Source organism: Babylonia areolata, chromosome 2 (assembly GCF_041734735.1).
Source record: "Babylonia areolata isolate BAREFJ2019XMU chromosome 2, ASM4173473v1, whole genome shotgun sequence".
Classification (NCBI taxonomy): Eukaryota; Metazoa; Mollusca; class Gastropoda; order Neogastropoda; family Buccinidae; genus Babylonia; species Babylonia areolata.
Genome location: NC_134877.1, coordinates 69,235,581 through 69,258,080, shown reverse-complemented (window position 1 = coordinate 69,258,080; position 22,500 = coordinate 69,235,581). Strand labels below are relative to the sequence as shown.

General features: G+C 45.2%; 1 protein-coding gene across 1 annotated transcript in view; it reads right to left on the bottom strand.

Annotated features, from left to right (window-relative positions):
- LOC143276712 (testis-expressed protein 10 homolog) overlaps positions 1-22,500 on the bottom strand; it is a 49,836-nt gene that overhangs the window by 24,087 nt on the left and 3,249 nt on the right. The window contains exons 3-13 of the mRNA XM_076581361.1: positions 21,716-22,389; positions 20,267-20,424; positions 17,937-18,058; positions 16,405-16,578; positions 10,530-10,743; positions 8,487-8,646; positions 7,887-8,071; positions 6,492-6,678; positions 3,648-3,754; positions 2,513-2,634; positions 472-579 (exon numbers count right to left, since the gene is read on the bottom strand). Of these exons, the coding sequence (XP_076437476.1) occupies positions 472-579; positions 2,513-2,634; positions 3,648-3,754; positions 6,492-6,678; positions 7,887-8,071; positions 8,487-8,646; positions 10,530-10,743; positions 16,405-16,578; positions 17,937-18,058; positions 20,267-20,424; positions 21,716-22,389 (2,211 nt within the window). The remainder of the gene's footprint in view (positions 1-471; positions 580-2,512; positions 2,635-3,647; positions 3,755-6,491; positions 6,679-7,886; positions 8,072-8,486; positions 8,647-10,529; positions 10,744-16,404; positions 16,579-17,936; positions 18,059-20,266; positions 20,425-21,715; positions 22,390-22,500) is intronic.

Here is a 22,500-nt window from a genome sequence, read left to right as displayed (position 1 = left end):
CAGACACGCCTGTCAACAGTCACACACACTGCTTTCGTCAACACACAAGCACTGTCTCAAGCAGACACGCCTGCCCACAGACACACACACTGCTTTCATCAACACACGCACTCAGGCAGACACGCCCATCTGACAATCAGTACAACATCCTCCAAATAATCTGGAACAAACCAAAACTATCAGTAACACCACATCGCATTTTACACGTGTGGTAAAACCGGTTCTTGTAATTCTGAGCCTGTCGCTCAGCTTTAGACAACGCTCACGCCGATTCTGCCTTCTCTTCATCACAGCATAAAGTCTTCACTGATTTGTATTATCATCATCAGCTATGTTCATGGAGATCAAAGGTGATGCAAAACGGCACAAATTTACTCCAGGAAGTGGAAATCCTACAGTAACTGTAAGCAAATACACAAATAAAAATATAAATTCCAATACAACTATCCAACAAGTGTGGCAAATACTGACCAGGATTTTCACATTCCAAACATCCCCCATGACATCCATGGCATAAACGCCAATTATTGACATGTCCGGCTGGTTTGTCCGGAGGTAGGAGTCGAAAATGTTGAAATTCTGAAAAACACAATCAGCATCGCACTCAGTTCAGGGGCACAGCTTTATGGGAAAAGGGGGAGGTGGTAAGGGGAGGGGGGGGGGGGGACTATGAAACATGCACAACCAATAAATAAACATTCCTTTGACCTACAGGTTATCAACTTTTTTTCCATACACTGGTACCATTCTTCTGAGAACTTTTCTCTGGGTCCATCAACTGCCTTCTACCAAGATGAGTCTCATTATCATTATTATCAAAACATTAAACACAGATGAGTTACAAGTCACCATTAACAATCCAAACAATTGTATTCCTTTTTTTGGCAACAGATTTCTCTGTGTGAAATTCCAGCTGCTCTCCCACGGGAGAATCACTACAGTACAGCAGCATCTTTTTTTCCTTCTTTTTTCTGTCTGCAAGTTTATCTGTTTTCCAATTAAAGTGGAGTTGTTTTTACAGAATTTTGTCAGGGACAGTGCTTTTCTTGTCATGGGTCCTTTTACGTGTGCTAAGTGCATACTGTACATGGGACCTTGGATCATTGTCACATCCAAACAAATAGCATGCACGCCAATACTCAAGGTCTAGTGGAAGAAAAGAAAATTCTGGCAAGTATGGGATTCAATCCTGTGTCCTAACACTCTCTAGTGTTACCACTATGCCACCACTCCATTCATCCTATTCTTTGAGTCTGCAGCGTCTCACTGGCCACAGATTAGGACTGCCATTGTCAGGCCCACCTCTTGGTGACGGCGCCTGGTGGGTAAAGGGTGGAGATTTTTACGATCTCCCAGGTCAACATATGTGCAGACCTGCTAGTGCCTGAACCCCCTTTGTGTGTATATGCAAGCAGAAGATCAAATACGCACGTTAAAGATCCTGTAATCCATGTCAGCGTTCGGTGGGTTATGGAAACAAGAACATACCCAGCATGCACACCCCCAAAAACGGAGTATGGCTGCCTACATGGCGGGGTAAAAACGGTCATACACGTAAAAGCCCACTCGTGCACATACGAGTGAATACAGAAGAAGAAGAAGATTTCTCGTCTCACAGTCAAAGATTTTACCTTCTAGTTTCTGAATCTGCATTAAAAAAAGACTGTGACATTTGTTGCACTTCTGTTTTCACAGTTTCCACATCTTGTGCCTTTTTCATTCCATCACAGTCCCCCACTCACGTTCTTTGAAACAAGTCTAAAAACATTCCTTTTGCAAGCATTCTCTGCATGATTAAGGTATTCCAATCCATGTCTGTATTCTATGGATCCACAACTATTTCTTCCACATGTGTGTGTGTGTGTGTGTGTGTGTGTGTGTGTGTGTGTGTGTGTGTGTGAGTGCATGTGTGTGTGGTTGTGGGTGTGTGCATGTGTGTGTGTACGCAAACGTGAATGTGTGTGTGGTTGTGTGTGTGTGTGTGTGTGTGTGTGTGTGTGTGTGTGTGTGTGTGTGTGTGTGTGTGTGAGTGCATGTGTGTGTGGTTGTGGGTGTGTGCATGTGTGTGTGTACGCAAACGTGAATGTGTGTGTGGTTGTGTGTGTGTGTGTGTGTGTGTGTGTGTGTGTGTGTGTGTGTGTGGTTGTGTGTGTGGGCATGTGTGTGTGTGGTTGTGGGTGCGTGTGTGTGTGTGTATGTGTGTGTGTGCATGCATGCATAAATGTGTGTGTGGCTGTGCATGTATGCATACCTGCACGTTTGTGTGAGTGTGTGTGTGTGTGTGTGTGTGCGTGCATGTGAAAGTGCATGTGTGTTTAAGCATTCTTTGTGTCAGACTGTTGTGATACTGCAAAATGCTTTGAGAGGTTTGAAAGCACTACATAAATGTACTAGTAGTACACATAGTGGTAACAGCAGTAGTATACATCGTAGTAGTAGCTACAATTTTGTCAATAAAAAAAAAAACAAAAAAAACCCAGAGTGTTTTTGACACTGTGCACCGACGACGCACCCCCTTGACGACACGGAGATGTTTGGCAAACTGCTCCATGGAGCAGGTCCACAGCACACGCATCAGTCCTGTCTCCGCTGTGTTTGCTGTGTCCATCGCCTCCAGCTCGGCCAGCGAGTGACCTTCCATGACATGCGTTACAAACCACACTTCATTCATGACCTGACACAGTCCATGTGTAATCTGACACATCGTGAAAGTTCATTCATGATTCCACACAAGACACATGACAGTTCATTCAACGATCTGACTCACAACACATGGTAGTTCATTCATGATCTGACTCACCACACATGGTAGTTCATTCATGATCTGATACAACACACATGACAGCTTATTATTGATCTGACACACCACACATGGTAGTTCATTCATGATCTGACACACCACACATGGTAGTTCATTCATGATCTGACTCACCACACATGGAAGCTTATTATTGATCTGACTCACAACACATGGAAGTTCATTCATGATCTGACTCACCACACATGGTAGTTCATTCAACGATCTGACTCACAACACATGGTAGTTCATTCAACGATCTGACTCACAACACATGGAAGTTCATTCATGATCTGACTCACCACACATGGAAGTTCATTCATGATCTGACACACCACACATGGAAGTTCATTCATGATCTGACTCACCACACATGGAAGTTCATTCATGATCTGACTCACCATACATGGAAGTTCATGATCTGCCTGATCACACATGTTAATTCATTCATGGTCTGACACATTACACATGACAATTCATTCATGATCTGACACATTACACATGCATTCACTATTTGACACACCACACATCACATTACATTCAAGATCTGACTCACCACACACAGCAGTTCATTTGTGACCAGACACACCTTACCTGATATCTTTTTTTTCTCTGTCTGTTGGCATATCTATTTTTGCTGTCTAAGTGGATCGTTTCCACAGAATTTTGCCAGAGATCAAATATGTACGTTAAGAATACTGTAATCCATGTCAGCATTTGGCGGGTTGTGGAAGCAACATACCCAGCATGCACAGTCCATAAGTACATAAGAATGAATGTAACAGAAGAAGGAGAAGAAGGAGAAGAAGGAAAAGAAGGAGAAGGAGGAGAAACAATGACAAGAACTTACCAACCACCACACTGAAATGGAAGCTGAGGTAGTCCGTCCTGCAGTCCTCCAGTGCCTGCATGAGAGCCATGTCTGTCCCCCTTGCTCGGCTCATCTGGGTGTCGTACCTGCTGACAACAACAAAATGTGCCTCGTTTTTTTTTTTCTTTTCTTTTCTCTTTTAAAGAGGAAGACATCTTTTCAATCTGGAGAAACAGTAGAGTCCACGGGCATACCAACACCCACGTGCAATGACATGCAAAATGTATAAAGCATTGAGTTTGAAATTCTAAAAGTAAATGCAACCAATCACACTCATAACCCAATACAAGTAGGCCTCTTTGTTGGAAACATCAAAATGGCATTTCCAGTCTTGTTTAAATAAACTTCAACTATAATTTGTTGGGAGTTATTTCTCTTTGATTAACAATGCTTGTAAAATGTTTCCGTTCTTTCAATAATTTGCGATCAAAAACTAACAAGAGAAAAAAAACAAAAAAAAAAACAAATGAAATAAAAAGAGAACCAAATCCAACATTTTACACACACAGGTACAACATGTGAAATAAAATTTAAAAAATCCCCTTCCACATCCTTGCTTGTTTTGAGTCCTGTTAAACTGTTAGGCGTCAGCAGATACATGTGGGAGTAATTGGTGGACATGGTGACGATCTCCACTTGGGGGTGGTGGTGGTGGGGGAAAGTGTGGAGGGCTGGACACTCACTCAGTCTGGCTCCACAACTAAGTGATTGTTGTCGTCAGTAGGGGGCTCAGGAGGTGGTGTCATAGGTTCTTTAAATCACAACAGGCACTACCAATCACCACCAAAGTGACTCAGCAGCACTGCAGGGTCTCCTCTGGCGTGAGGCCTCCTGGTAATCTAACATCCATACTTCCGTCGGGATTTCAACGGATGATCTCTGCGTGGCTGTGTTTGGAGGACTTGAAATAAGTGGTGTGGGAGTAATGCCACTGAACCAGTGCAGATGATGGAGCAGCCAAGAGAAAAGCAAACCCCAAAACAAGCTGAAAGGCAAGTGTCCATGGGCCACACAGTCCTCTGGCTGAGCTCTGGGACAACACCCCATGAAGCTGGAGAAAAATGTGAATGAAAGAGAATCTAAAGGCATTTTCAATATGCTAATAATGTCATAAGTGACATATGTGGCACGATTTATCATCAACTCTGATTAGCTGAAGGTGTATGTGTGTGTGTGTGTGTGTGTGCAAGGGAGAGAGAGAGAACTCAGAACTCAGATCTCAAAACGTTTTTATTCAAGGATTAAGATTTTAGGCATTGCCTATTCTTCCAATCTGTCCTTGCTAATCTACATCAATTACAAATAGTACACACATAAATGAAAGGAAAAGGTTTTCATGCAGAACTGTATACATAATGAAGAAAACACCCCCCGGTCCTCCACACACACCCACATCCGTGCACACACATGCATACACACACTGACAGAGAAAAAGAGAAAGAGAGAGAGAGAGAAAGAGAGAGAGAGAGAGAGAGAGTGTGTGTGTGTGTGTGTGTGTGTGTGTGAATGTGTCAGGCAATGAAATTGTGTGTTCAAGAGGATGGATAGGGGTGACTGGAAAAGATAGTGAGAAAAACTGAGATGAAGGTTGGGACATCGTTCCTGAGAGGGAAGGTGGTGCAGATAGATGTACGATCCATATGGTAGTTGCATGGAAAGGGGGCTTTCCACACTGCCCTCTGGTGTGTGTCTGACCCTTGAACAGAAATGGACTCTGAACCCCTTGGCCCCAACCCTATTGTCACATGTATCCATCTTGTGCTTCTGCTTCATTTTGGGGCTTTCCCTGCCAGTTAAAAAGAACAAAGAAACAAAACAAGAACAGCCAGTGTGGAGAAGTGGTCAGCATCACGGATTGACAGCTCAAAGGACATGGGTTCGAATCCCAGCAAAGGTGGGTTTTTGGGCCTGCGGCCAGCTTCTACCCAGAGCTGAAGAGGCTTTAGGCTTAAATGGGAAGACTGGCACCACACATTTGAGTATCATCCACTTTACAGATGCGTCTTTGAGTGTGTTGCTCTAATTTCCAGACAAACACTGAAAGAGTCTGATCTCTTGGACCTGGTTAACGCCGGGATATCATTATGACAGGAAGTGTAGAGTACAGCCTTGCCACATAGTCCCAAAACTAAACAGACCTCCATAGCAGCATCGTTATCATCATCACTGTCATCCTGCTCCTTCACTTCCATGCTTCAGGTGAGTCCTGTCAGTGTCTTCAGTGTCAGCAGATTCATGGGGGACTGTCAATGGAGGGACATGGTGGCACTCCACTCACTTAGTCTGGCTCTGCGGCTATGCCTAATATTATTGTCGTCAGTAAGAGGTTTAGTAGGTGGTGTCTTAAGTACGTTAAATCAGAGCAGGCACTGCTGAACACCACCAGTGCAGGGTCTCCTGTGACATGTGGCCTAACATGGACAGTTCTCTGTGGACTGCCAATGCTGTGACTGTGACAGATGAACCCGAGTGTGGCCGTGCATGGGGGAAGACGGAATAAGCCGTGAGGGAGTAATACCAATGAAACAGGGCAGGTGATAGGACAGCACACAAAAAACAAAACAAAAAACCCAAAGACAAACAAAAATACTGTAACAAAAAAAAAAAAAAAAAGGAAAATGGGTAAACAACAGAATTTCCAACTCCAAGAAAATTGAAAAAAACCAGATTCTGTCACCAAACCAAAAAAAATACACACATGATGATGAATTCTAAAAAAATGGGGTGGGGTGGGGTGTTTTCTGATGTGAGAAAAGACGAGAATTCTGAAATAAGGATTCACTTGATAATAAAGACTCAGCCAGGTGAAATTAATCAACTTACGTATGATTCACACTCATGCATATCTGGTAGCAGAGAGCGTTCTCAACGTTAGGATGGCGAATTATCAACTCCAACTGCTTCAAGATGGACTTGGGATAGGTGATGTAGTGATAGGCCCTCTTATGAGCCAGATACATGTTCTCATGGCAGCTCTTGGGCAGCTTGGCAAAGACACCTGTCCTGTCGTCTGGAAAGGGTAGATATATGGATTGATAATACCGACACTTAAATAGCATCTATCTTCTCTAACCATCTTTAGGCGTTAATCGTTCAATTCTTGCATTGTGCACTCTTCAGTCACGCACATACACACATTTTTATTGAAAGGGATTGTACTGTGACATACAGGCAGGGACAACTTTTGTTACCATGGGCTCTTTTACGTGTGTTAAGTGCATGCTACAAGCAGGACTTTGGTTTATCGTCTCAACCAAATGACTAGTGAAGGAGGAGAGAATTCTTGCAAGTGTGTGGGATTCAACCCCCAATCCCCAATCCTGTACACTCAGGTTCTCTTGCCTCCTTGGCAAACCCGTTATGACCGGGCCACCACACCACGCAGACCTCAGACCTGCCTCCTATAAAATCCACACTTCATAGCAAGCCAGCAAACATTTGTGTATTTTCGGAAAAAAAAAAAAAATTTTTGCATTCCACATACAATGACAAAATGAGGGAAATTTGTTCTGACATTACCTGGACCGTTACCTGGTGAGCGTTAACTGTGGTGTGTGTGTGTTGGGGGTGGGGGTGTGGGGGTGGGGTCCTCTCCCACTGCTTATTGCTTACAGGGCCAAGAGGCTTAACTAAACAAAACATCACACATCCAGGTTCACACAATCAATACATTCAGGGTCCGGTTCTTTGGGACTTTTTTTTTTGGTGGTGTATCTGTATTCAATGGTGCGTATTATCATTCTTGACTGCAAATCTCCATACGAGTTAAGCAAAAATAGCACTGGTAGTCAGTCAGTGTGTGTGTGTGTCTCTGTTCTCTGTGTGTGTGTGTGTGTGTGTGTGTGTGTGTGTGTGTGTGTGTGTGTGTGTGTGTTTGTCTAGGCATGCTTGTACGCATGCATGTGGTGTGTGTGTGCATGTTTGTGTATGTGCGCGTGCACATGAGTGAGTGCATACATGCGTGTGTGTGTGTGTGTGTGTGTGTGTGTGCACGCGCGTGTGTGTGTGTGTGTGTTCATGTGTGTGTGTGTGTGTGTGTGTGTGTGTGTGCATGTGGTGTGTGTGAGTGTGTGTGTGTGTGTGTGTGTGTGTGTGTGTGTGTGTGTGTGTGTGTGTGTGTGTGTGTAGGTATGTGCTTGTGTGTGCATGCACATTCACACACACACACACACGCATGCACACACACGCACACTACCACCATAACCTTGGTTCAATTACCAAGCAGTCGAGGTAGGTGACGACGAACAGCCTCTGACAGGACGGGGCTGTACTGATGACACATGGCTTTGAGGGTGCGCACCGCTATCTGCTCCACCCGCTCCGGCTCCTCCATCTCACACAGCTCCAGCACCAGCATGGGCAGTGCTTGTAGGAAGCTCTCCAACAGGCTGTGTCGGATGTGGCTGAGAAAACAGTTTCAGTTTCAGTTTCAAGGTGGTGTCTGAGCATGCACACAGGCCCATATATGCTATACATCAACTGAAAACGACTGAAAAAACACCATACAAAGGACCAGGTGCCTGATCTTTGTATAACCTGGCCTTGGAAGCCTTACCTAAAAAAAGATAATAATGGTGATGATAATAATAATAACTAAATAACATAAAACTAAACAGGGAAATACATCATAATACAGTGAAAGGAAAGATACAAAGAAGGCATAAAACTGAAATAAACAACAGGGTTCCCACAAAAACGGAGCATGGCTGCCAACGCGGCAGATGCGTAAATGGTCATACGCGTAAAAGCCCCTCATGCAAACGAGTGGGTGTGTGAGTTCTAGCCCACAAGGAGACACAAGACAACACAAAAACCCACCTGTCACAGATCCTGGCCAGTCCAGCATTGTAGGGGCTTTTCTCATCAACTTCAAAGGACATTTCATCCAACAGTTCCAGCAACACCAGTTTCTCCTGGGAGAGGGGATGTGCGCTGACAAAACGTTTCTGTATGCGGGCCAGCAGTCGCCCCAACTGGTCTATGGCACACAACGGAAAGGGAAAAAAAAAAGAAAGGAAAAAAGAAGTTATCATGTCAAAATTCTAAGATATCATGTCTTTAACTGTGATTATTGTACACATATGCCTGCAATTATTGTTTACTCTAAGTCATTGTTAAAGTGGGTTTTTTTAAAGTCTCCTGTGATTACTTCATGCGTATTACTGTGATGGTTGTACATGTTTTACCTTAAAGTCAACACTTACGCATTTGATACCTTTTATATGTACTTGCTGAATGCTGTGATTCTGATGAACTGTTCATGTGTTTTACACCACAAACTGATTTCTCTTTGGTGGTAATAAAGTATTGTAAGTATTCATATTGTGCTGAATCTGGTGCACAGGCAAGTTAAAGCACTTGCACACCAGTCATTCCCACACGCATGCATAGCTCGAATTCAGATAAATAAGAGACAAAACTTATGAATAAATGTCCATAAAAAGCTAAGGAAACTGTATATCACTCTGAAAAGTCTGATCCAGATAAATGAAAGACAAAACTTGTGAATACATGCTCATAAAATGCAAAACAAAAAAACAAAAACAAACAAACAAAAACCCAAACAAACTGTAGACCAGGGGGAGGGAAAGGAGGGGGCAAAGCTGTCTGGGAAAGAGGTAAGTTCTATGGGCAAACTTGAAGGAGCTGGTCTCTCTTGCTATTTTTATCTGATGCATGACGGGCGCAATAGCCAAGTAGTTAAAGCGTTGGACTTTCAACCTGAGGGTCCCGGGTTCGAATCTCGGTAATGGCGCCTGGTGGGTAAAGGGTGGAGATTTTTTGGATCTCACAGGTGAACATATGTGCAAACCTGCTAGTGCCTGAACTCCCTGGAGTGTATATGCAAGCAGAAGATCAAATACGCACGTTAAAGATCCTGTAATCCATGTCAGCATTTGGTGGGTTATAAAAACAAGAACATACCCAGCATGCACACCCCCAAAAATGGAGTATGGCTGCCTACATGGCAGGGTAAAAATGGTAATACACATAAAGCCTACTCGTGTACATACGAGTGAAAGTGGGAGTTGCAGACCACGAACGATGAAGAAGAATCTGATGTAGTGTGGCTTGGTCCAAATTTAGAGTTATGATCAGGGTGTTTCATCTTGTCTCTCTTCTTATTGTTTTGCTTGTTTAATGTGTGCTTGCTTATTTCTTTTTTTACTCCTGTTCATCATTGTGTGTTTTCCCCCACCCACCCCAATTCCATTAGTATCATTAATGTTCCTTTGTTACATTAAATCTTGAACACATACTATATACACATCATAAGAGGATTGTACTGTCCTTAGGTGAATAAAAATTTGTTTAAACCAAAGAGCTGAGTGCAGAGAATTTTATGAACAACTGTACAGCCCTCAAATGAATAAAAAGCTGTTTCAACCACCTAAGAACTGAGTGTAGAGAATCTGACAAATAAAACCAAAAAAAACCCCCTAAAAAACAGGGTTCACACAGGATTTTGAGAAAAAAAAATCAACAACTTTTCCGGGGTTTCGTAAGTAAACTTCAAGGACTGAAAATAATGCACTATCAACACATCTAACTCTGACACTGTCAGCACATGGTACAACAAACAACCAACACGATCAGTTCATCGCATTTTGGGGGCAGTGAACAGATGTTAACACTTTCTTTTTCTTTTTGTTGCTCTCTCTCCGTTAAGTTTAGGAGTTTCTAACTTGAAAGCAAAATTATTCTTGACAGCTTTTAAAGACACGAGGACTTTTCCAGGAGTTTACTAGTGCTGTTTCTACAGCATTTTTTTTAAGTCATGGAAGATGTCCTTCCACTTTCTCAGGTTTGCTTTGCTGCATATGATGTAATTTCTAATCTTAGCTTATCATCATCACTTACCTGTGTAGGGATAGTTGAAGAAGACCTCGTGCAGGATCTTGCCGACCCGTGTGAGGAAGCCTACTTTGATGCTGCGTTTAAGGTTCTTGAGCAGGAAGGCCACGACCTCCCCCTGCCACTCTTGGGGCTCGACCCATGAGTGCGGCCAGTCCTTGCTGGGGGGGAAGCTGGCCAACATCTCACTCACCGTCAAGTTCAGCTTCAGCACTGACACCTGAATGACGGGCACGTCAGCTGATCAGTTAAAGCATTTGACAATCAATGTAAGGGTCCTGAGTTTGAATCCCAGTGACGGGCGCAATAGCCAAGTGGTTAAAGCGTTGGACTGTCAATCTGAGGGTCCTGGGTTCGAATCAAGGTGATGGCGCCTGGTGGGTAAAGGGTGGAGATTTTTACGATCTCCCAGGTCAACATATGTGCAGACCTGCCAGTGCCTGAACCCCCTTTGTGTGTATATGCAAGCAGAAGATCAAATACGCACATTAAAGATCCTGTAATCCATGTCAGCGTTCGGTGGGTTATGGAAACAAGAACATACCCAGCATGCACACCCCTGAAAACGGAGTATAGCTGCCTACATGGCGAGGTAAAAACGGTCATACACGTAAAAGCCCACTCGTGTGCATACGAGTGAACGTGGGAGTTGCAGCCCACGAACGCAGAAGAACAAGAAGAAGAATCCCAGTCATGATGCCTGGTGGGTTCCTGGTGGCCAATCTTGCAGGTCAACAGATGTGCAGACCTGCTAAGTGCCTGAACCCGCACTGTGTTTATACACACGCAGAAGATCTAATACGCACGTTAAAGATCCTGTAATCATAAATAATAATAATAATGGTATTTATAAAGCGTTGAATCTTGTGCAGAGACAAATCAAAGCGCCACAAAATCAAATCAAAATCCACTCACTACACACAATAGTCCAACAACAACACACTGCACACAATGTCTGACGACACATTACACACAATTCTCAGACCAGTTTGATAAAAACACGCTACACACAATCACAAAATGCTAAGATCAGCTTGACTACACATTACACACTATCAGTGATTTCTCAGGCTGGTCTGACGACAACACCCTACACACGATCACAGAATTCTAAGAAAGGTCGGACAATGACACACTACATACAAGGTCAGGTCAGGTCATTAGATCTGCTACTGGTAACCTGTAATCCAGTACAACCTGTTCAGGGTCGGGTTGCCGACGACTAAACCGGCACTCCCACCACTCCCTTCTGGGACTGGTGAGGCGGGTGGCTAGACACCCTTATGGAGATCCATAAAAGGGCGTCGGCTCAGGAGAGCCACCGACGGCCATCTAGCTCCACCGTGCTGTGTGCATGCCACACGCAGTTGGCCCCCGGGGTGTGTCTACCCATGCATGCGAAGTCTGGATCCGGCAGAATCTGCGGAAGAAACCTATCGGTTCAACGGAGAGGAAGGCGGTTACAGCAACGCACTGTGGAGTGCAGAGAGCAAGATGAGACACCGAAAGGATATCTTGGTCATCCACTGCATCCGTGCTCATCCTCCAGTCGTCTCGACTTAGTCTTGCCACTGGAAATTGATGGACCCGGACGAGAGAGTGAGGTCGACGTTGCACAACTCCTCTTCACTTTAAACAAACTCATCGCGCAAGTCATCAGTCATCCAAAATGACCTTTCATCCTTCATCATTTCATCACCCCCAAGTCCTGTGGCGACAGGCGAGCGACGAAACGACAGGTGTGGGTACACTGGCAGTCGCAGCCGCAGACCTGCACGCAGGCGGCTCAGGCCATAGGGTCGTTCTTCGTCGACAGGAGCAGCGATGGAGCTCGGCAGCCGTCTGAGCGTCTGAGCAGCCCTCTTTAGGAATGCACTGCTCACCTCCCTGGCATGAGGAAGGGGCTAGAAAAGGTGCCCTAAAAATTGCCTGCTCCATATCACCCTGGCCAGCATACCGCGGCTGGCGGGGACCCTACATCAGCGGTCGAAACAAAGAGAAAGAAAAGAAAAAAGCAAGGATCGTTCCTCTCACCATTGGTGCTTGGAACATAAGGACTCTCCTGGACAGAGATAACGCGGACAGACCCCAAAGGAGAACAGCACTAGTTGCATCCGAACTCGCCAGATACAATATTGACATCGCAGCCTTGAGTGAGACTCGGCTTGCAGGCGAAGGCGAGCTCTGTGAACGGGGATCTGGTTACACCTTCTTCTGGAGTGGACGAGGAAGCGAAGAGCGACGTGAGGCTGGTGTTGGTTTTGCAGTAAAAACAGCACTTGTCAGCAAGCTAGCTGGAATCCCAAAGGGAGTCAACGATAGGCTTATGACCATGAAACTCCCACTGGCATCTGGCCAGAAGCACCTCACCATTGTCAGTGCCTACGCCCCAACCATGACCAACCCGGATGAAGTGAAGGCGAAGTTCTACGAGGACCTTCACTCTGTCATTGCTGCCATCCCTAAAGCAGACAAGCTCATCATTCTTGGGGACTTCAATGCTAGAGTTGGCTCTGACTACATCTCCTGGGATGGAGTGATTGGAAAGCACGGTGTGGGCCACTGCAACCCAAATGGATTGCTTTTGCTTCAGACATGTGCAGAGCACGAACTGCTGATAACCAACACAGTTTTCTGCCTCCCTACCCGTAACAGAACGTCATGGATGCACCCTCGCTCAAAGCATTGGCATCTCATCGATTATGTCATCGTCAGGAAAAGGGATAGGCAAGATGTACGTGTAACAAAGACCATGTGCGGCGCCGAGTGTTGGACAGACCATCGCCTTGTAGTCTCGAAGCTGAATATTCGAATCCAGCCCAAGAGACGCCCCCAAGGCCAGAAGGCTCCAAAACGGCTCAACATCGCTAAGCTGAAAAACATCACCATCAAACAGTCCTTTGTGGAGCTGCTGGAAGATCGTCTGGAATCCGCCTCTCTGAACAACCAGAATGTGGAGTCTGACTGGAGGACCCTGCGTGAGCTGATCTATAGTACAGCTTCAGAGACCCTGGGACCCATGATCAGAAAGCACAAAGACTGGTTTGATGAAAACTGTGATGAAATCAAGCAGCTTCTGGATGAGAAACGCCGTCTGCATCAAGCCCACCTGAGCAACCCAAAGTCTACATCAAAAAAGGATGCGTACAATGCCATCCGCAGGACTGTTCAGCAAAAGTTACGCCAGATGCAGGATAAGTGGCTGAGTGACAAAGCTGATGAGATCCAGGGATATGCTGACAGGCACGATATGAAGAGGTTCTATGATGCCTTAAAAGAAGTCTACGGCCCCACATCCTCAGGATCATCCCCCCTCCTCAGTGCAGATGGGAATACCTTGATCACCGAGAAGGAGAACATTCTCGAACGATGGGCTGAGCACTTCAACAGTGTCTTAAATCGCCCTTCCTCCATAAATGATGAAGCCATAGACCGTCTCCCACAAGTCCCCACCAACGAAGCACTGGACGATCCGCCAACACTTCTTGAGACCCAGAAAGCAATCCGTCTGCTATCCAGTGGCAAAGCACCTGGCTCAGACTCCATACCAGCAGAGGTCTACAAGGATGGAGGCACTGTGCTGACTGAGAAGCTTCATCAGCTGTACTCACTCATGTGGAAAGAAGAGACGATCCCCCAGGATTTCAAAGATGCATCTATCATTCACTTGTACAAGCGAAAGGGGAACCGGCAAGCCTGTGATAACCATCGGGGCATTTCCTTGCTCTCCATCGCAGGCAAGATACTTGCCAGGATCCTTCTAAACCGCCTCACAGCACACCTTGACCAAGGTCATTTGCCTGAGAGCCAATGTGGATTCCGGAAAGAGCGCGGAACCACCGACATGGTGTTTGCTGCAAGGCAGCTGCAAGAGAAATGTCAGGAGCAAAATGCTGATCTGTTCTCCACCTATGTCGACCTCACTAAGGCCTTTGACACCGTGAGTAGAGAGGGACTGTGGAAGATCATGGCCAAGTACGGATGCCCTCGGAAATTTATTTCCTTGGTCAGCCAATTCCATGAAGGCATGCAGGCTCGAGTCCAGGACAATGGCGAAACATCTGCTCCTTTTGCTGTCACAAATGGTGTCAAGCAAGGCTGCGTCCTAGCTCCAACGCTGTTCAGCCTCATGTTCTCTGCAATGCTTACTGATGCCTTCAGAGATGGCGATGTTGGAATCGGCCTAAAGTACCGAACAGATGGCAAGCTGTTTAACCTCAGAAGCATTCAAGCAAAAACGAAGGTCATGACAGACATCATCAGAGACTTTTTGCTTGCTGATGATTGTGCCCTCAACGCTGGATCTGAAGCTGACATGCAACTCAGCGTCGACAAGTTTGCCACTGCCAGCAGGAACTTCGGCCTTACCATCAGCACGAGGAAAACTGAAGTTCTCCATCAGCCAGCCCCAGGGAAACCCTTCGTTGAGCCCAACATCACAGTCAACGGTCAGAGACTCAGTGCGGTGGAGCGGTTCACATACCTTGGCAGCACACTGTCAAGAAATGCGACCATCGACGATGAAGTGAACGTCAGGACTGCAAGAGCAAGCGCAACTTTTGGTAGACTCAATGCAAATGTCTGGAACAGAAGAGGCATTAGTCTTGAGACCAAGCTAAAGGTCTACAGAGCAGTAGTTCTCCCCACACTACTGTACGCCTGCGAAACTTGGACAGTGTACCAACGACATGCCAAGAACCATTTCCACACAACATGCCTAAGGAAGCTACTGAACATCAAGTGGCAAGACAGGACCCCAGACACAGAGGTGCTCGCAAAAACCACCCTTCCCAGCATCTTCACCATCCTGATGCAGTCCCAGCTTCGCTGGGCTGGACACGTGGCGTGCATGCCAGACCATCGGCTGCCCAAAAGGCTCTTCTATGGCGAGCTGCAACAAGGGAAGAGATCACACGGAGGTCAGAAGAAGCGCTTCACAGATACTCTGAAAGTCTCTCTGAAAGCGTTTGATATCAACCCTGACTCCTGGGAGGAATCTGCAGTGGACCGTAACAAATGGCGTGCTGCTGTGCACAAAGGCGCCAAGTTGTGCGAGGCCAACAGGACTGCTGCAGCTGTTCAGAAGAGGCAGGCCAGAAAATCACGGGCAAACAAGCTCCCTGACAATGATATGCCTGTCTTTGTCTGCCCCAACTGTCAGCGAACATTTCGTGCGCAGATTGGACTATTCAGCCATCTGCGCACTCACAGATAGACTCATGAACATCCTTCCCCCCACCCCACCACCACCCTCCTCCCATCCCCCATCTGGATGACAACGATGGTCATCATCGATCTCGATGGACACACCACCACCACCACATACAAGGTCTGATGATGACACACTATACAAAAGGTCTGTTGATGACACACAAGGTCTGACGATGACACGCTACACACATGGTCTGATGATGACACACTACACACAAGGTCTGATGATGACACGCTACACACAAGATGACACTACACACAAGGTCTGATGATGACACACTACACACAAGATGACACTACACACAAGGTCTGATGATGACACACTAGACAAATTACACACAAGGTCTGATGATGACACACTACACACAAGGTCTGACAATGACACACTACACACAAGGTCTGATGATGACATACTACATACAAGGTCTGACAATGACACACTACACACATGGTCTGACAATGGCACACTACACACATGGTCTGACAATGGCACACTACACACATGGTCTGACAATAGCACACTACACACATGGTCTGACAATAGCACACTACACACATGGTCTGACAATGGCACACTACACACAAGGTCTGACGATGACACACTACACACAAGGTCTCATGATGACACACTACACACAAGGCCTCATGATGACACACTACACACAATCACCTGCAATGGGCTCAGCTCGCCTGACAGATCGTCCTCTGATGGAGTCTCCAGCTGTTGACCTTTCAACTGCCGACCTTTCCTGCCCTTCACTGGCTTTTCCATGACGACGATAGGGAAGTGAGGAAGCAGCATCTCTCGTAACTCACGCAGAAACTCCGACGAGAACCATCTGGTCTGAATCATAACAAGTTTCAGTTACAAAGTAAAATGAAATCAAACAAACAAACTTTTTTTAAAAAGAAAAGAAAACATTTTGTTTCGAAATAATCAATTCATCCTATTTCAGTTCTGATGGAAACCTGCGCATGCATACACAACTGATCAAGTGAACAATCATAGAAAGCAAAGAAAAAAGGCAAAAGGGTAAAATAAATTGAGAAGAAAAAAAAATCTTGGAACAGTTGAACAGAAAATACATGAATACATACTATCATACAGATGCATTATAAATTCCACACACACACACAAAATCAACAGTCAATACATTTTGAATACAGGGGTCTGCAGAAACAGATGCGGCAAACAAGACAGAGCAATGTGGAAACCAGAGTGCTGCACTGCACTGCACTGCACTGTACTGTCCTTTATTGCACTACTTTTTTTGTCACAACAAATTTTTCTGTGTCAAATTCGGTCTGCTCTCCCATCCCAGAGGAGAGTGCATTGCCACAATATAGTGCCACATTTTTTTTTTTTTTTTTTTTTTTGGTCTGGTAATTCCAACATCTAATATTAAATAATCTAATACTTTATCAGTAAATTTGGTTTGTCTTTTTGGTGTACAAGAAAGGCTTGATCATTGATGCTGTATTGTAGAAGATAACACTATTTACAAAAAAAAAGGAGGAAGATATATCCCCAAAAAACAAACAACCACATTATATATGAATGTTGAAAACATCTTGGAATGTCAGTACTGATGGTATGAGAGTGCGCAGGTGCACGTGTGCGTGTGTGTGCATGCGTGACATCAAGATAAATCAAAACACAATAAAGACAGAAAGAGTGACAATAATCATTTGTATTTGGAGAATGCAGTTTGTTAATCAAGTGAACATATGTGAATTGTATCGTTTCTTCTTGTCACAGCAGATTTCTCTAAGTGAAATCTAGGCTGCTCTCCCAGGAAAGAGCATACTGTCAGAGGGTAGTGCCACCCTTCATCATATTTTTTTTTTTGGTCTGCAAGTATATTTGTTTCACTATCAAAATTTTTTCAAAGTGATTTTTCCTAAAGAATTTTGCCAGTGACAATCCTTTTATCGCTGGGGGTTCTTTTACGTGGACTAGGTGCATGCTGCACACTGGACCTGGGTTTATTGTTGCATCTGAAAGACTATGCATATGAAATATATCACTCTGGAAGTAGGTACTGTATGGAAAATCCCCCAACCTAATGTACACATGATGAAAAACAAAATCACACACGCGCACCTGCACACCCACACACACACACACACAGCACAACACACACACACACACACACACACACACACACACAGAGGCTGAGTGCAGTCAAGCCAACCACCTACACAGTCAAATCGGCCAGGAGCAAGGCAGTAGGAGTAGACACAGCGCCAGCACTCCACAAAACTGAACAGCAGGTCCACCACAGCCTTCACCATTGGCAGAGAGTCCTGTGTCAAGGGGCGATCTGTTGACAGCAAGATCGCTTTCCTTTATCTTTTCCTTGCATTGAAGGTCATATTTTCTCTCACTGAAACATCATCATCATCATCATCATCATCAACAGTTCCATTTTGCATATTTCAGACATGTCACTGTAGAAGAATAACACCATTTAACACATTAAGTAATCCCAGTGACAATTAACTTGCAAGGGTATTTCTATTTTGTAACGCATAACGAAGAAAAGAATAGAGCAAGCGTTTTGTAATGATTCCCAGCAATGTGGAACATCAGTCGCTGAGGTCGTTATGCCACTCTGTGGTGGGTAGCTTCTTGTATCTTTTTCTTTTTTTACTGGTAGTATGACTGATGTCCCCTTAATCGAATGCCCCACCACTCCCCTGTTATCTTTTTTTTTTCTCTCTCTCTCTTCAACCACCTACCCCCCTCTCCTCCCTCTCCTGTGCAATCCCATTCTTCGCAGTACACACCCATTGTATGAGTGAGTATGTGTGTGCTGAAAAAAATGAATTTTGTACGTGTCTAAATCACCTTGTAGAGAACTGACAGTGAGAAGAAGAGGAAGAAACCTGAAGGTGCCCAGTATCTTTGTTACAAATGAACATTCCAATCATATAACTGGTCATTTCAGACAACACTAGCACTGCAGCTGAAGGCACATCAACACACACACACACACACACACACACACACACACACACACACACAATGTATGCAGAGCAATCACAGTACTTCGTAGATCATATCTATAAAAGCATTATTCTTCATCATATCTTCCACCATTGTCTCCAGCCCCTTCCCCCCCGCCCACCACCCTACACACCCCACCCAATTTTAATCATATTCAGTTGTGATAAAGATTTTGAACTAAACATACGCACATGCACACACATACACTTTCCTCTTTTCCTTGTGCTCTTCTGCATTTGTAGGCTGCATCTCCCACTATCAGTAATAATAAATACATCCATACATGTATGTACAACTACAAGTGGGCGTTTACATACAAGATTGTTTTTACCCTGCCAAGTGGGCATGCCACACTCTATTTATGGGGGTGCACATGCTGGGTATGTTTTTGTTTCAATAACCCTCTGAATGCTGACATGGATTATGCTGAACAGGTCCATGTGTAATAGCATTTATTTTTGTGGCACTTTGAATGAATGTGTGGTTGAGATTGCGCGTGCGTGTTGTTGCTTGTGATGCTAGGGGAAGCAATTGCGTGTTGGTGCTTGTGATGCTAGGGGAAGCAATTGCGTGTTGGTGCTTGTGATGCTAGGGGAAGCAATTGCGTGTTGTTGCTTGTGATGCTAGGGGAAGCAATTGCGTGTTTCTTATGAATATGATTTTATTGTGATCATCGCTCCTCAGTGTCAGTGAGTACAGTTCTGGATAGCTCAGCTGATCCCGTCACAGCAACTGTAAGCCAGAGCGTGAGAAACGGCTGGACCGGACGAGTCCTAGTGTTTCAATGTTTGGCCTGTTGTCAAATGATGAGAGGTCGCGCACTGTCGCGCGTTGTCGCGCATTGACGCATTGATAAGATCAGAATAGAGAACCTCTGTAAAACGACCTTGTGTGAGGTGTTCATTCCCTTTTCCTCCCCCTCTTGTTCTTCCTTACCCTCTTGTGGAGAACGCTGTATCGAAGATAGAACCCACCCCAACAACTACAACACATGCACGAACGGTCTGTGCTGTTGACTTGGGAGATCAGAACAAACTAATGATGGAACGTGGTCTGGACACACATGGATCTATAAAACAAAAACAAACAAAAAACTCCCAGCTCATTCAGTTTAACCTCAATGAAACAATTGTTCTAAAAAAATTTTTTAAATGCTTTGAAGGCCAAATATCCAACAGCCTTGTATGGCAATCCAGGCAGTGAATTCATATCCACTGTGTCTAGGGCTGGGCATAGGAAGGCAGTGAATTCATATCCACTGTGTCTAGGGCTTAGCACAGAAAAGCAGAACCCAGTCCTCAACTTCCGCCTTTTAACCTTCCCCGACTTCAGTCAGGTACCTGTTCACACCTGGGTGGAGTGAGGAAAATCTGAGTAAAGGGCCTTTCCCAAAGACACACCACCATTCTGAACCAGGGGCTTGAACCCTGACCACTGGTGAACACTGGATCTCAAGTCCAATAACACACCGACTCTGCCACAATGCCTCCCTTAAAAAAACATAAAAAGCATCTGCACATACGTGAATCAGCAGCGCTGTGGCTGTGAGATGGCCCCAGGCTGTCTTCTGCAGCAAACTCCTCCCGCCAGCACTCTTTGATGAGCGGCAGAAGGGAAGTGACTAACTTCTGCAGCTGCTTGGAATCACGCGTCAAGTTGTCGTACTCCTGTTGATTCAAACTGTAACAGACATGGGGCTGTGTTAGGGTTGGGGTACAGGGGGTGCTCAGGAAGAGGTAGCATGTCTGGTGGGGAGGCCTGGCGAGTTCTTTTCAGGGCTGCTCATCAGCCTCTGGTCCTAGGGTTAGGGTTAGGACAGGGTTTGTGGACCAACTTCTACAGCTGCTGCGAATCACACATCAAGGCGCTGTACTCCTGTGGATCTAAACTGTAACAGAGATGGGGGTGTGGGTCTGGAGAAAGGAGAGGTTACATAGGTGAGACTGACAGGAAGAGGAGAGAGGTGGTGCTGCTGCTGCTCTGTGTGTGTGTGTGTGTGTGTGTGTGTGTGTGTGTGTGTGTGTGTGTGTGTGTGTGTCCATGTCTGTTTGTATGCTGATATGTGTGTGTCTGCATGCTTGTGTGCATGCGTGTGCACGTGTGTGTGTGTGTGTGTGTGTGTTAGTGTGTGGGCATGTGTATGCATGTGTGTGTGCGTGCGTGTGCGTGCATAAATACATGCATGTCATGTACTGTGTGTGCCTGCAATTGCAAGGAAATGTGTTACCTGTCAGTGTCACTCAGTGAAATGACAAGTTTCAAAAGATTATAATTCAAAACACAGATTCTACAGTACACTCTACTCCAGTAAATCTTGGTAAGGGACAGTTAAAGACAGTTTGATTACATAACTCTACCTTCATTCCCATTCAAAGTGATTCCTGGTTCTCTATAAAAGACAATGATGAATACTCAGTGAACCTGTATGAAATGGACTGTAAAATGGGGCAGTAAAGTAATGCTACTGCTACAAAAAATATTAACAGCAAAACACACACACACACACACATGCACACACACACACACACACACACACACACACACACACACACACACACACACACACACACACACACACAACCAGCAACAACACCTGAACATGAGGATATTCGCCGACTGAAAGTGAAAAAAGATGCACCTGCTGGTTCAAGATTTAAAATATGGATAATTTTACAGTTCTCACATGAAATGAAAAGGAAAAAACGAACACATGAATAAGAAATAAAAATAAAATAAAAACCAAGCGAGAGAGAGAGGGAGGGGATGGAGATAAAATACGTAAATAATTTTTTTTATAATCCAAACACTGACCACCACCTCATAAACACTTCACATGGATCACGACTCACGTACTGAACTAAACTGACAAAATACCAAATATCTATTAACTAAGTGTCCAACAAAACTATTAACAAACATGCATACAGTGTGAACACTTCCGAGTTTTGAACAAGACTGACACACCACTTACGGCACACTTTTAGGCCACTGCGTCCAAAGCCTTTTCCATCGGGGAGGAAAACAGCCTAATCTGATCACCGGATAATCAATTCCAAAATGGTACACTTCACCATCATTTTCTGGTGGCCGAGTGGTGTCTGTCCTATGTTTGTTCACATACACCTCCAATATCTTCTTCAAGCGAAGCAACATTTCTGCCCGCCACTTCTGCGAAGACAGTTTACTGCGGGGGTTGACAGCCAGAGTCCTGTGAGCCACCCGGTTGCTCTGTACCACAAAGGAACTTATCTGATTGATCAAAGCCGGCACCAGTCGACAAGACGCATCCATCAGCTTCCCTGGGCAGTTGTCCACCAGGAGGTCAAACAAGGCCAGAGCATCACGGCGAATGTCGTCAGAAACATGGCCCATGGCGTAGACCAGGTGTGCACTGAAGATGTCCATCTGGATGCCCGCCTCCCCCACCAGGGGGAACACTGTTCGACACAACCGCACAACCCCCTGGCGCACCACTGGCTCCGGGTCGCAGAAGAGACTGGCCAGTTTGGGCATGAGGGTCCTGAAATGCTTTGTCCAGAAGGAGGCTGTGCAGCTCTCTGCATCCAGGGTCATTTCCTGCAGTCCCTCCACGGCAGACAGGCGCTGGCTGCGGCTCTTGTTGACATCACACCGGCTCAACAGATCCTGTCATTAAAAAAACAACTACAACATTTACTGTTTTAAACTTAGGTAGGTCACCTACCAATAAACTGAAGTAGTTTAATAAGAATTAGCATTTATCTCCTTTCAAGAAAT